The following is a 15470-nucleotide window of genomic DNA, read 5'->3' on the forward strand; positions in this document are numbered from 1 at the left end:
GATTGAGAACCAGAAGCTTCCCGAACACAGCAAAATAGTAACAAAATAAGAAAATGCGGGCAGAGGGCAGGGTCTCTATAGATAAATACATGTTGCATAATTCCAGTGGGTCATAAGTGATGATAAAGATTTCTTTTTTTTAGAAAAATCCTGCATAGCATACCTTTAAACTTGTCTGGAGGGGATCTTTAAGAAAGAATGACAAAGTTAGATTCCGCTTTACTTTGTTCTTTATTACACATTAAATAGGAGTGGTGAGATTCATGGCAAAAAATAGACTCATTTGAGATCAGATCACCACTCTACACTCCCCACAACAGGCGTGTTGTAAAGTGGTCATTCATTCACTTCCCTAGACCTGGACACAGTCACACTCTCTAGTCACATACACAGAGCGGAGTGAAACTCCATTAAAGCAACATTCATTTAGACACACCAACGAAATGAAGCACAATTTACAAAATATGCACCTTTCAGTATCACAACTATACAAAGGTTGTTAAAATACGATCAAGGTATAAATGATACATTTCAGAAATCAGCTGTTGGCACGCAATAAAGGAAGAGGAACATAAAACTACTTTTGAAACAGTATTGTTAACAAGAGGGCTCCATAATTAAAATTGCATTAACAGTTATTATCTACTTCATGAAAAAAAAAAAACGAGGTAATAATAAACTGGGTCAAAATTCATTAATCCTGAAAGAAAAATGTATCATGTCTGGATTTTCTGAGTCAATAACATTACTCCCCTAAAAACAGCATTTTGTGTATTTCATGAGCACACACAGACAAAGTAAATGTTGTCTCGGCTCTTTCTACCGTCTAAATGTAGCACCTAATGCAAACATAAAAGGCAAATAAAACTCCCCAGGGGAACAGCTTGTAAATATGATGGAAAAGGTGAAATACAGGTTGACCCACCAAAGAAACTAGGACTTTTTTTTTTTATAAATTCAGACAATCTTGTCTAAAAAACAATTTTATGGCAATTATTGCCTAATTTACAAACATCAGTTCCAGTTACATCACCACGATACACAAGCTTTGTGAGAGAAAATGACAAATTATCTCGCTGGACAATCATTTCTGTTGAAAGGCAGCCCACCAAACAATTTCAACACTTTGGGGAATTAATGCAAAAACTCTTTCAAAAAAAGGGAAGAATTTGAAAATCCATTTGAACAACATTTTGAACAATCTCCAACACCACACCAAGAGAAATATTCCTGAAAGCTGTTTAAAAGATGCATTCTGCTTTCTAGCCAGTCACAAGCAAACGAGTCAGCTTAGGAAAAAGTGGAAGGCGTGACACCTCTAGGGGTCAGCTACTGGAGCATCAGACATCCTCAAATTTAACAAACATTGAATAATAAGCGGGTGAAAATGTCCGCATTCTGTTTGAATATGACGCCGTTCGCTGAGGTCGACGTTCACAGGTGAATTCTGCCTTTGATTGCTTGTAACAAATAGCGATGAAATGGTTCTTGTCAGGATGAATTAAAACAATCCTGCAGTCGAGTCTTAGCACAAAGCATAGCAGGAAATATTTAACAAGCTGTTTAACATTAGCTTGTGACGAGGCATGAATCCTTGCAACATAAAATGACTCTGACCAACACAGAACCTGGCTGCTAGTCACATTTTTATATCACAGAACCGGTAAAATCTGGAACATCATGGATCTTTAAATTGTGTCATATACGAAGCAAAAACACATTGATTACTGTATATAAACCTGAAAAACTGGATTATTTGATGTCCACTTGGGTCAGAGTTCCTCGTTGCTAGCTCTGTTAAATGTATCAACCAGAGGCAGTTTGCAATACCCATGCCATCTAGGACACAATGCATGCAAAAAGAAAAAAGAAAAAACAAACGTCTCATGTAGGCAAGAAATCACTCCCCACACAATACAAAGCATTGACAAATTGCAAAATTAATTAATAGCTAATTAGGGTGTTAAAACATTCGGAGAAGAGTAGGAGTTTGCATGCATACTTATATCAGTGACATAACTAAGTCATACCTAGAGGTCATTAGAGATGGGGACATTACACAGTGGCTGGGACATTTGGATCTCATCTGGCTGAATGTTGGTCCTTTCTTCATGTCTGTTTTGTCTATGTGATTGGGATGAAAATTAATTCTTTGGCATCCCATATTTCAAAGGGCATTAGAGAATTTTTGCAGGTCAAGACCTTTCAAGCAAAGGAAAGAAAAGAAAAAAAAAAACTCCAAGTTGTTACTGAATAATTTGTCATGCCTGAGTTGTGATGAAATTTACTCACAGCTCAGCAGTTCTAGAAAATTATCCAAATCAACATCATCCTATAAAGATCAAACAAGCTGTTGGACCAACACATGTGGGCAACTGGCACTAAACTGAAAATAAAGCTTATTGGTGTCCAAGTAGCAAATAACAGAAAGGCAGAAAAATCGGGTCAGGTTTAGTATTCAGTATGGTGGGTATTGAGAAAGAGGCTAATAATTTAGTGTAATGTACAAAATGTATTACTTTAACTGTTCAACATAGTTTCTTTTTTAGTCTGTCTTGAAAAGGGGTGATTATTCACATAAGTGTACACTTTGTCTTGGACTTCTTTTTCTTCTTTTTGCCCTCCTTGCTCATCTTCTCCTTATGCTTCCGGATTTCTCGCACTAATGTGTAAAAGGCATCATCAACGCCCTGGAAAAAAACATGAAAAGGATGCAGGTTACAGTCACAGGTTATTATATTCATACTAAAAAAGGATCAAATAATCAAATAAACAAAACAAAACAAAAAAATTACAACCGGATAGCATTTTAAGTATTGACAGTGTTCTTTTATTATGACATGATCTCTTAAATGCTGCTTGATTTAAAAGGTAATATCACTCTATTAAAGACTCCACTAAAGAATAGTTGGGACAGATTAAATATTTCTGTTAACAGCCGTGTCCAAAACTAGAAATTAGACAACCAGCACTCCATTCTGCAATGTCAACTGACAGCATGAAGCTATTCCACTTCCAAGAAATGGCTTCATTCACAACTTTTGCAATCATTTTTATATCTATGCTAGTTTCATTTTATTGTTGTCTCCCCCCCAATTCAAAACCATAAATTAAACACTTAAATTTTGAATAATGTAAATGTCTTCTCTGTCCATTTTATGTCTTAAACTCATTTTCTGTCTGTGAAATGTAAATCAGCTTGACACACATCAGAGTGCAGGTAAATTCATCAATCCAGTTGAGGATTATGTGAGACACAGCTGAAAAAGAACAGAGCAAACGTATCTGTAACGTCATGTACCTCAGAAGTAAAAGTCAGTAGTTCACTCGCTGACAAATAGCTGCAGTTACATGGGCCGACTGTTTTCCTTCTGGATTTAATCAGTGCAATCGACGACTCAAACAGTGTTTAAATGGCCGCTAAATAAAATGACAGGGCAAGATGTCCTGTTCATATTTCAATAGTGTTTGTGCAGTCCGCCAACACAAACAAACTGTTTATAAAAAATAAAAAAAAGATGGGCCTGCATCAAGCGCCTGGCACCAGTACCTGTTTACTGCTGTGGTTTTGTACAAGTAACAGTTTTATAAAAATATTCTGCTATCAGAGTTATTGAAGGCGAGAAATACAGAAACAGAAGGCGAGCCTTCTGTTTATCTCTCCAAAACTAATAAACATAAACTATTCAAAGGCTGTTCCCCCAGAAGAGATGCAACAACCGGAAAAAGGTGATAAAAAAAATAAAAAACCTCTCATAAGCAACAAATAAAAGAAGAGAAAGTGGAACATCTCCCTCAGGTGAACATCTTTGATTTCAGTTAAATTAATGCAAAAAGGAGCATAGATACATTCCGAAAATCCAAAATAATCTGCGAGACAGTTCATAAAAAGGTTTAAAACCACTTTAGAACCAAATAATTTTTTTTTTTTTTTTGGAATGAGCCAATTTATTCTGACGTGGTGTTTAAATGAGGCTTTTATAGTCTAGCTGAGCTTTTGTTCTGATTGTTAGTGAATAAAAGGCTCCATGTAAATGCAGCTACTTTCTGTTGAGGCGAGTACATGTTAAGCACTAGAACAGTCTGAATACTTCAATAAATGTGACGTTGAATCTGCACGGAGCTGCAGAGGAGAGAGCTGAGCTATCTTCAGGTTGTGATAAAGACAGCAAGTAAAAGGAAAGAATAAAAGAAGGGACTTGTGTCTCCATGAAAAACTTTCTCACCCACAAACACACACCAACTTTTGTTCACAACATCATCTTAACACACATCCTCCTTGGAAACATTTCAGCACATGATTTGGTCCCAGATTCACCATAATCTCCATTAATCACACAAGTTGGCTTACGAGCCCATACCCGTTTCTTCAGGTTGATTTCAGCAGATTGAGACACTTTCACACTGGTAGTTTAGCCAGAATCTGGGGACGGTTCGCCTAGAAATTTGGTAATATGACTGCTTTTTCTGAATCTGAGTGAACACCAAGGAACCGTGTCGAAGCATGTAGTCTGAGATTGGTTGTGAATACAGATTGTGTGCAGTCAAAATTCAACCCGTACTCCCCCAGGAAAAACTGCGCATTTTATAGCATCAGTTGCATTTTTAGCAATTAAACAGGACTTAAAAAACCTCTCCGTAGGCATAGAATTACTATCAACCTATACTTGAGGTCATGTACATTTTTCCCCTAGTAGGGTTGTAGAAGAACTGATGCTAGTCTTTTTTACTTTGCTGCAGCTCGTTCTGATGGTCGCTCCGTCAATGGTGTGGTTATGCCTGCTTAAATACATCATCCACCATTTTCCTTACATACATCAAAATGGGAACAGTCATCATTTCCTTATGGAAGTGATGTTAAACACCTGCACCTTGGTGCCAACGTATCCCAGATCAGAACCAAATTACACACATATAGAGATGGAGTTAGAGGACAACCGAAATCAAGTTCAGATTCAAGTATATCAACCCAGTGTGAAAACAGCCTTAAATAATAATCAGCCATGATACACAGAGACACACAAATCATCAGCTGTTTCAACCTCCTGTTAGAGCCTCACCACAGCCCCAGTAGAAACCAGCAGGTTAGCTTTGAGAACCCATGAAGCACCAGCTCTCACTGCGAATCCTCTCCCATTGCCTTCTCCACAATCCCTTATAACATACACACACACACACACACACACAGAGCTGGTGGGGGCACGGCTGCATACACTTACCCCTTTCACATCACAACACATTTTTTAAGCTTGACACAGCGCGGAGTCTTTTCTTCCTTGCTGAGCCTATTGAGCCGGTACAGCCTGATCTCCCGTACCAGAGTGTAAAAGGCATCTTCCACTCTCTGCAGTATGAGACACAACTTCCCTCAATGTTGAGGAATACAGGGGACATATTGTATGTGATACAGCCTACAGATACAAAGAAGCGAAGCAGACTGATGGTCTGAGGTGGGTCTACCTGCAAACATCTGGCCTGCTGAATCTACAGGTGCTTTATCTACATAAACTCACCGCTCAAAATCTATCTTTTGAATATCGAACACTCACCTCCTGTAGGCTTGAAAGGGATCTCAGTTTCCTTCCTTGCAATGAACTGAATTCCAATAGTGACAAGTTTTAAAATTTCATCTCTAAGTATGTTCCAAACAATCATCATTTTGCCAAAAAGTACAATGCTTCTTTGTTGCACTTTTACCCTCTTTGAATCTCTGACAGAAGCGGTGTGGACATATAGAATATATGGGGCATACAGATGGACAGTGGTGCATTCATGTGCAGGAGTGGAATCTTCTAGGAACATATGAATTTAACAATTAATTTTCATAAACATGTCACCATTCAAATCCATTTTTAACTGAACCAGCTACAGAACAACATTATAAACTTTCAACTATAAACAGCCACCTTTCAAGCCTACAGTGGGTGAGCTGACACTAACAAGATTTGGGTGGAGTATCACTTAAACTGCATAGCCTTAATGTAAAAGAGAAGTGCATGCATTAGGAGGGTATTGTTGATTGTGTATTATATGTGGGAGATTTCCCTGAGATGTCTTGCAAAAAAACAAAAAAATCACTGAGATTTGGGAAACACTGAGTGGCTTTGAATGTAAGAGACAGATACTGGTCCAGCAGCAGCACCAGGTGGATAGTGAATTATCGGTACACTCAGGTACAAACAGGTGAACTGAGCTGTAAGAAATTAATCATTGTATCATTAATTTCCCCCGCACCAGAAGGAGCTGTGATTCACCCTGGGTCAGAGAGAGCAGGAAAAGGATGTTTTTACAGATCACCGCGTCAGCCAGCCAATCACCTAAGGCAATATTCACAATACACACCATTTGACGCGACTACGCCACGGCAAATCTTCCAACACCCAGTCACAATAACCAGTAAGCAGAATCATTAACCCCCTCGCCCCCGCTCCCCCCCCTCCCGAGAAATTACCGACAGCGTGTCCTTTCATGCAGACTCCTTGACACACATTTACAGATTTGCTGATTATTTATAATGCAGGATCCTGTGCAGATGGCCCTAATGATGAAGTAATTTCACATATCCATGACAAAGTAGCATGCAATGATTACATTATCACCCATAAATTAAAAATTCAATTAACCAGAGAGGATTTAATGATGCGCAGCACATTTCCAAGCAACATTATTATAAAAAAAGACCATTAGAGCCACTGAATGTGACACAAATCAATAGCACCACATGACTCAAGACTTTAACATTTCTTGTGAACCAAGTACTAAGATTATCAAGCCTTTGCAAGGACACTTGTCAAAATTACTTTGAGTTTATGCCTCTCGATAAATGAAAATTGATTCTCAAGTGAAATTTATAGTGATGGCTGTGTCCTTTAAGCCAGTAACCCTGAGACTGCATGCAACTTCAACATTCAACATGCTCTGCAGAGCTGCAGTGGAATACTACAGCAGTTTAGTGACAGATTGACAAGTTACGCTGTTTAAGTCTTGAGGGTGTGGCCGACTCTGGCTGGACTCTCACCTGTCTGGTTTTGGCTGAGGTCTCAATAAAGGGAATGCCGTAGCTGCGTGCTAAGTCCTGAGCCTGCTTGGTGTCCACTGTCCGGGACGGGAGGTCACACTTGTTCCCCACCAACACCATGGGGACGTCCTCAGAGTCCTTCACCCGCTTAATCTGTTCTCTGGACATTGACAGATGCAAATATTTGTTATTTTTTATTCAATTAAGGCAGTATCCAGATGACTATTGAAATGTGAAGCTAAAAAAGCTTTGACATTTTAACAGAATATGTCAAATAATGTTATAATAAAACAGTAAAAACTTCTACTTAATGTTTCAATCCATCTGCACATAGGTGGGTAACTCAGATTTTTCTGTATTTTAAAACGTTTCAATTTTACCAGCTCACAATCTAATAAATCGCATGCAAATGCGTTTTCTTTAAGTTCCACAAATGTGAACCACAATGTTTGAATATTCAAATTTTGTCCCAATATGATTATATGGAGTACATAGTGATATATTAGATTTGATTCTTTTTTTTTTTCTTTTCCTGAAATTGTGCATGTCAATAGGTCATCTTCACATATCAAAAAATCCGCCATGAACCACATGAGGCAATTAAATGAAGCGCAAATCCATTTAAAACGAGACGTAAAATCCTATTACTTTTATCTGTGATTAAAACGCCCTGCAGACTTTAAGCCTCCCAGCTCACCTATAGTGGTGAATGTCCTCGAAGGACTTGGTGTTGTTGATGGCAAAGACACAGAGGAAGCCCTCTCCTGTCCTCATGTACTGATCCCTCATGGCGCTGTACTCCTCCTGACCTGCAGTGTCCAGGATGTCCAGCAGACACGTCTCCCCGTCGATCACTACCTGCTTTCTGTAGGAGTCCTGGAGGAGAGAGAGGTCAGAAAAGTGATCAGTGATCAGCACAGGGATTATAGTGATGAATGTCCAAATAGCAGCTTCATAAAAATAAAACATAATTTATGCATTATTCATTTTCACTATTATCTTTAGTGCGTTTTAGACATCTATGTTATAATAGAGTGCAGACATTTTTAATACTGGGCATGATTCTCCTAGATTCAACATTCTCTTATGACCAGCTGATATTAAGACAAACTAATATCAAAATCAAATTTGACATTGGTGAATAACATATCACTATTATTATTAAATGTATATAAATATATTGTATGAGGCATATTTTCTTATATGTAAAACAGATCTATTTATCATACTAATATTGATTCATCATAACATGAACGTACTGATATGATTTTACTGGAAGATACCACAGTACTGTATTAAATGATTACCCTACTCCAACTGTAGTAGGCCACTCCATTTATCAGCAGGCCTCAAAATATAATGAGGTCCTAATTCCCACTGTGTCAAAGCACTCCCTCACTCCCTCACTCACTCTCGCACACACACACACACACACACACACAAACACACACAGATGGCCCCACTCACTCTACTCCAACAGAAATAATTACTGTCTGATGCAGTGAGCGGCTATTGTTTCAGATGTTATCTTGTATTCAAATAATCCATCGTGAAGGTCTAACCCTGCATCAGTACATCGATAATTGATTGAAATCATAATAAGACTGTTCACTCTGCACAGGTTGGTCCCCTGGGAAAAGTAGGCAGGCTGACATGCATGGAAAGGTATTAAAAACCTGTTTGGCGTCTTTTTAAAGACTTGAACCAGTAGAACCTGCTGTAACTACTTTTTTTTTTTTATGAGGAGTTTCTCCTTGTTCCACCCCCATGCCAAAATACACACATAACCATGGAGACAGTCATGGAGACTTGAGTGCACATAAACACACATATTCAACAGATACAAATGCATGCACGCACACATATAGCTTCTTTACCTCAATGGTGGGGTCATATTCATCCACAAAGTGATTCTGGATGAGCTGAATAGTAAGTGCGCTCTTGCCAACACCTCCAGCTCCCACCACTACCAGCTTATATTCTGTCATGATTCACCTGCGGGACCAAAGGAAAGCATGTTACACTCAGACACTCATCTGGCACAGCATCAATTCATTACATTTAAAGAAATTGTCAACGCCTAAAGGAATAGTTCAGAAGTGCGGATGCTTAAGCCTCTCTGCACTATAGATGTTGATCCTGTTGTGAATGGTTAGCACTCTTTCCAGGGCTGTGGCTTAAAACAATTTTGTTAACTGGCTCCATTTGCAGCTCTTCATTTCTGTCTGACAAGTGGTCAGCTTACTGGGAAGTCTCTGTACTTGGGATTGGCCGACTGAGAAAATGTCTCAACATCACTTTCAGTAAGTAAATCACACCGCCTAATGTAAAAAATAACCTCAACTATCCTTTTAATAACACTGCCGATTCACTGGAAAATTTGATTTCATACCGCCATATTTATTTTGCTTTTCATTTACAAAATGCCCATTTTATTATTCAACAAGAAGCTTGCAGAGGAAATTACAGTCACCACCAACAGAATATGATGGTTCACCTACAAGATATTGTGTGAAAAATGCTGAAAGTGTGAGAAACTGCTACTGGATTCAGGAAAAATTGCCAAATTAAATCATTATCAGCCCTGAAAAGCAATCAAATGGATGAACTGAAACAGTTTCCAATAAAAACTGTTTCTACGACAGAAAGAAATAACAGGCTTTGTATCACAATTAATCAGGTACCAAAGTGAAAGAAATGAAATGAATAAATATCACGGAGATGGAAGTAGTTACGTGTTCTCTTTGTAATCGAATGTCTAATTCTAGCAACACATTTGGTGGTATTTTCTGAGTAGCAGCCACACAACAGAAACTATCCCCAGGCAGAAATCTATGACATTACATTAAGGCTCCAAAATTGACAAGCAAGTGGGAAGCTCTCTGCTGTCTGGCTGCTTTGTGGAGCAGCAACCATCAATAGTGGCAACAGGCCTTTTCAGATGTTACAGTACATTCTGCTCACAGCCTGCAGTCAGGGAGGAGTTCGACTGAATATTATTGCTTTGTCTAGACAAACACAATGCAGAATGTGGTTTGATGGGTATTTAGCCAGCGAAAGATATAGTTTTACCACCCTGGTTAGCATTCTCAAGACTTTAAAATGCTCTCTGAATGTCATATTTTACACGCAACACAGTCTGTGATTTACACATAGTACAGTGACACTTATTCTGTCCATTAAGCGAGCCGGCGGTAAAAGAAACGGTCTTATCTTTACCTGAGCAGATAACCACTGACAGTGTTACAGATCATTTCAGGAGTACTTGAAAGCTGTCCTCCACATGCTTGCCATGCCTGTACAAATACTATCACCTCTCACCTTATTATGCAGTAAAAGTGCCTTTGAATGACTGAACATAGTTCAAGTACAGTCAGCTGTCAACTCTACTCAGCAGCAAACAGGGATGTAATGGAGGGTTACAGCTAATTTATGGTTCAATAATAGATCAAGTCAGTTTAATCGTTCTCATATGCGTAATATTAGATTTAAAATACCTTTTAAGGTTGTAAACTGTGGTTTAGTTGTGATGGTGTGGTATTTAAATGGATAAATCTCTTTCTAAATATATTTCTATGCCTGCCATGGTTGTTGTTTTTTTTTCCTTATGTTGACGCCATCTGGATGGCATAGTGTACCCAGCTTTTTATTTACTAAATCATTGACAACAAGGCAATATCAAATGGAAAGCTCCACATTTATCAGAGAATAACAAACCAGAGGAAATTACAAACACGGTTAAGACATATTAAATGTAAATAAGCAAGTAAGTTAATTAGCAACCATTTGAATATTAGACTACTTTGCAACAGTTAGTAACCTATATGAATTACCCGAGGTTAAAACAGGCCTCACCACTTTTCAATTAAAGCCCCTGTGCTGCGTTCAAGCAGGCAATAACACCTAAAGCAGGCTTAAAAGTCGAAAGGAATTTGATTTAAATCCACTGCTCTGTGCCCGCAGGGTTGCCAGATTTGGTTGTGTGAAAACCTCTGAGCACTGTTAACAAGCAGGCTGCTGTGTTAGCTGTTAGCTAGCCTAGCATTAGAGCTCGTCCACGAAGCTAACCGGGCTTTCATGGGCGAACCACACACGATTTACTAAAGTAATTCATTAATGCAGCCCTGTCTGCACCGTGTGCCCTGGACGAACTCGGTATCATTCATTCAAAAAGGGGGAAGGGTGCAGATTTTAAAGCCGCCATTGACAGGCTAGTTAGCCAGAAGGTCTGCATTGCAGGGCCAGCCGTTAGGTTAACAATTGGGCGTAGTTTGCACTTACAACGAAAAATGGATAATACTTCAATAACTAATATCGCTCAGTGGTTACAAAGTGGACGCATTTACCTAACCATGAAGTGAGGGAGTACAATACTGCAATGAACCCTTAAAAAAGGGGGGACACGGCATGTGTGAATGTTATCCATTTGTTTTACCTTTTAGAGAGTGGAGTTCCGCGTCCGAAGTAGCGACCAAATAAGTCAAGCTGATAATCCTCTCGTTTCACACGATCTCTGCATTTCCTATTTCACAGCGAAACGCCCGCATTTAAGTCGTTCTACCTCGTTTCAGAAGCAAGCGGGGAACATGCAAATAAAAAAAAAGAAAGTGGACAAATTAATCGATTGAACTTTCCATTTGATCCAGCGTCCGGGCCTCGCTGCTCAGGTTGGCCTCCTTCACGCGAATATGGGCGGATACCGGGGCGCACTTTACCCAGAAAGCATAGCTGGGGATTTCAACCGGTTTGGGGCATATCACTTGACTCTGTGTCGCAATATGAACAGCACTATAATAGGCTACGTTTTCTTTTGCCCTCTATAGGTATACTATTTGTATTTTAAATAGGTTTAATTTATAACAGTGGATGACTACAACCCATATAACCCCATATCACTACAACAGCAACCCCTTCTTGTCCTAATCCACAAATTATGCAATTATCACTAGATTTTTATTTTTTATTTTTACTAAATCTAATTTGAATCCAGCCAGACTGATTCACATTCATGTTTTAATGATCACAAATAATATTGTAACTATATAGGTCACATGGTGTCAGTTTCAGGACGTCTCCTTTCAGTGTGATGATCCCCTGCTGCTGCCTGCTGCAGAGTCAACAAAGCCTAGGGGGCGACTCCACTATATATAGGCTCTAAATATAACTGGAATGTGCTGCAGGGACGTCATTCCCAGGCAAGGAAATGATTTGGCAATCCCTTGTCAGTTTTCCTAAGTGTTCACGACTCTACCTCCTGCGCACTGGATGTGCATAAACACAAGGAAAGGTTTATTACAGAAAACACAGATTAAAAAAAACAACAACAACTTTTGAAAGATATGCTAAAGAAGTAAAATGAAGGAAAGGAATAAATTAATTCACATTTCACGCATATGAATACATAGTTATTTTAATCACAGGGACAGTCAGTCTCTGGTAAAAGACACAGTAACATTGTAATTAATATTGGCGGGACAAGACGCAACAAATTTAATAACTAATAGCAATAATAGCTACAGCACATACAAGAGGCATAGAATGACTCCATATACAAAGAGGCGATACAGTGTTTATTTCTTGATACAGTAGACACGCTAGAGGTCACTATTGACTCCTTGTCCATATACAGTCTATGTTTGTCTACTGAGATCACAGCTGGTTGTATGATAAAAAAAAACAGAAGTGAAAGTCTGTCTCAAAAAAGTATGTGTAGTTGTGTTTTATTCCTCGATAACACGATAATAATAAAAGTGTGAGAAACCAGAAATTTATAATTAATTTTTCAAAGGCATTTAATGAGAATCTATTGTACTGAAAGGTGGATGTAAACCTACATCTATTTTGTAAACTGCTCATAGTAATTTATAATCATGCACATCAGCATTTTACACCTAAATTGCACTCTGGTTAGATGCCAATGCACAGGCAACTTTTACACACAAATAGTTTCCCCACTGCATTTAGTTGTAGTTGCATGCAATGCAAATAAAATCATATTATGCATTGTTCTCAACCGGTCAACAAGTAAACATTTGTGAAACAGAATCTGCTATGAAATGTTTTTACTGTTAATCAGTTGGATATAATAATATTACATAATTCTGTCATTTTATCTCTCGGACCCTCGATCATTTCCCCAGTGATGGGCCCGTTCCTCCTGGATTTAACTGTAGATAATCCATATAAAAACTTCAATGCAAGCAGTAAATCTCCACCTAAAAGCAAAATCATTTCTGTATAATTACAAAAAAAACTTCAAAGAATAAAGTTGCCATATTTTTCACAGACAGGTGCTATAATATAGATAAAATATATAATTGATTTAATATCCTTTTTCACAGCAGACATTTTAACAAAGTTTTTTTTTAAATCATAGATGTTTTAAATAACAATTGTATTGGTTGCAGTCCATTGAGGGGAGCCAATTTCAGGGCCCTGGTATCATGTGTGCTGGATCACTGGATTGGTTACTGGGACACTTGATGGAAAAGAGCCATCATTAACTGAATTAGTAAAACCTGTGCTTTTCCTGTTATGACAAGTTATGTATGCCATGAAACTGGTCTATACTGGCATAGTTTTTTAACCGTTTGCCAAAGATTCAAATAGTATTTATGAAAGTGATTATTTCATTTATATAAAAACACTTCTGTAACATGAAACTCATCTTTCTAACTTTAGGGAAGACTTCCTGATCAGAGAATAAATCTGTAATCCTGATTTAGCCAGACTTGATGAATAAGAACACTTACTTACTGATTACAACACTCTATAGTTCCTGGCAACTCATCCAAGAAAGGACAATATTTAAAGACATGTTCGTCCAGTAGGCATTTTGCTACGACAGGAAAGTCTGTCCTGCTCCAAGTCTGTCACAAGAGGGCAGTGAGCTTCCATTTTTATATGGTCGTATTGCCAAAGCTTATCAGCTGCTCCAGTTGAATACATGTTGTATATGTTGTGTGTAAGGTGAAGTGGAAATATAATTAATTTTGCATTATCTTCTGTACAAATCCACTGTTTAATCCACCAATGCCTACTTTATGGAGTAAATAGTGAGCAAAATAGTGACTGTTTTTAATTATTTTCATTCAGAATGTGAAATATTAAGGGTTTGCATTACTATTATATAGATCTCAATCATCTTTTCATTACCCAGTGAATTAATTTTGATTGTCACTTTGTGTATATTCATGTGTATTTGTGCACAATGCCTATATAATGTGGAATATGGCAGCTGCATATTATTTTTAGCCATCTTAATTTGCATTTATGTGCTGTAATTATACTGTATTTCAAATAATGTTAGTATGGTTTGGGTTTTTTCCTTACAGAAGATTAGTTTTAAGGCTTTTATTCTGCAGAAGTACTTATTAACTCATTATGGACTCTTAACATCTCTTGTTCAATAACAAAGTTTCCATGAAGCAATGAAAGTACTCAGTAGTAAACCTGAAGTCTTAGTTCAACTTCATTACAGTTTAGATCGATGCCCTTCAACAATTAGCATCCACAGTCTCTCTGTGTCTATCAGGCCACCTCACCTGTCTCCATCTGTGAACATTTTCCAACCGCTGCTGCTATTATTGTTATTCATTTTTATCCACTGCTACCACTATTATTGTTAGTCATATTTATATTATTGTTGTTTTTGTTGTTGCTGTGTTTCTCTGTGTGCCTCCCTCTCCCCCTCCTTTCTCCCCCTCCTTCTTTCTCTCTCAACCCAACCTGTCAAGGCAGATAGACGCCGACCTAGTACCTGGTTCTGCTCAAGGTTTCTTCCCCTTAAAGGGGAGTTTTTCCTTGCTCATGGAGGACTGTTGGGTCTCCATAAAATAAGGGTACAGTCCAGAAAAGGGCCCTGAGATAACTTCTGTTGCGATTTGGTGCTGTATAAATAAAATTGACTTGATTTGACTTCCACTATTCATCTGTCATTTCTCCCTTTGTGCCTAAACGTCTCACTATCTCTTTCTCTCTATCTCCACATTGATGTGACCTGTCTTTCTCTGAAGGCATTCTCAGCCTCTGGTCTGTTTCTGTCAGGAAGGTGAAAGAGCAGCTTGTGAGGGTTTGTTTATGAGACACAGCAGCCATAAAAGACTACCAGCACAGCACCTACCAGGGGAAATAAAAGCAACTTTAGATGAAAAGGAATCCATTTTAAAAGTACCTTTATCTACAAGGGAAAGTAGGTTACCTGCTCTCTCGATTTAGTAGATGAGATTTGAAGAGGTCTCTTTAAGAAAGGAGCAGAGCAGAACTAAAATAACACAAATTGCTGAGAGACACAGCTGGACACGAGAGGACAACAAACAATGCATTGAATGGATTTGAAGTTTAGGCGGGGAAGCTCTTTAAAACAAATCTGTCTATGGATTGCTTGCTGATGCAAGACGACCCCACCTTGCTCAGATTCCTTTCTAACAACAGGTGGGACTTATATAGGTGG

General features: G+C 38.4%; 1 protein-coding gene across 2 annotated transcripts; it reads right to left on the bottom strand.

The window, feature by feature from the left end:
- Window positions 1-212: 212 nt before the first annotated feature.
- kras (v-Ki-ras2 Kirsten rat sarcoma viral oncogene homolog) lies at window positions 213-11850 on the bottom strand. 2 transcript variants are annotated; one of them, XM_044356465.1, is made up of 5 exons: window positions 11454-11771; window positions 8896-9013; window positions 7716-7894; window positions 7019-7178; window positions 213-2690 (listed from the first exon to the last, which is right to left on the bottom strand). In XM_044356465.1, the coding sequence occupies exons 2-5, from the start codon at window positions 9004-9006 to the stop codon at window positions 2574-2576; spliced, it is 567 nt and encodes a 188-aa protein (XP_044212400.1). In that variant the 5' UTR covers window positions 9007-9013; window positions 11454-11771; the 3' UTR covers window positions 213-2573. The 2 variants fall into 2 exon arrangements, with proteins under 2 accessions (XP_044212400.1, XP_044212399.1); XM_044356464.1 differs by having other exon boundaries at window positions 2614-5344; window positions 11454-11850.
- Window positions 11851-15470: the final 3620 nt, after the last annotated feature.

Source organism: Thunnus albacares, chromosome 7 (genome assembly GCF_914725855.1).
Source record: "Thunnus albacares chromosome 7, fThuAlb1.1, whole genome shotgun sequence".
NCBI classification, from domain to species: domain Eukaryota; kingdom Metazoa; phylum Chordata; class Actinopteri; order Scombriformes; family Scombridae; genus Thunnus; species Thunnus albacares.

What these genes read in the sequence shown, in the direction of transcription:
- kras (XM_044356464.1), bottom strand. Translation starts at nt 9,006, where the DNA reads ATGACAGAATATAAGCTGGTAGTGGTGGGAGCTGGAGGTGTTGGCAAG. An exon ending in GAGGACATTCACCACTATAG is followed by an intron (nt 7,179 to 7,715) that starts GTGAGCTGGGAG and finishes GTCAATGTCCAG; the next exon opens with AGAACAGATTAAGCGGGTGA. An exon ending in CCTCAGCCAAAACCAGACAG is followed by an intron (nt 5,345 to 7,018) that starts GTGAGAGTCCAG and finishes CTCATACTGCAG; the next exon opens with AGAGTGGAAGATGCCTTTTA.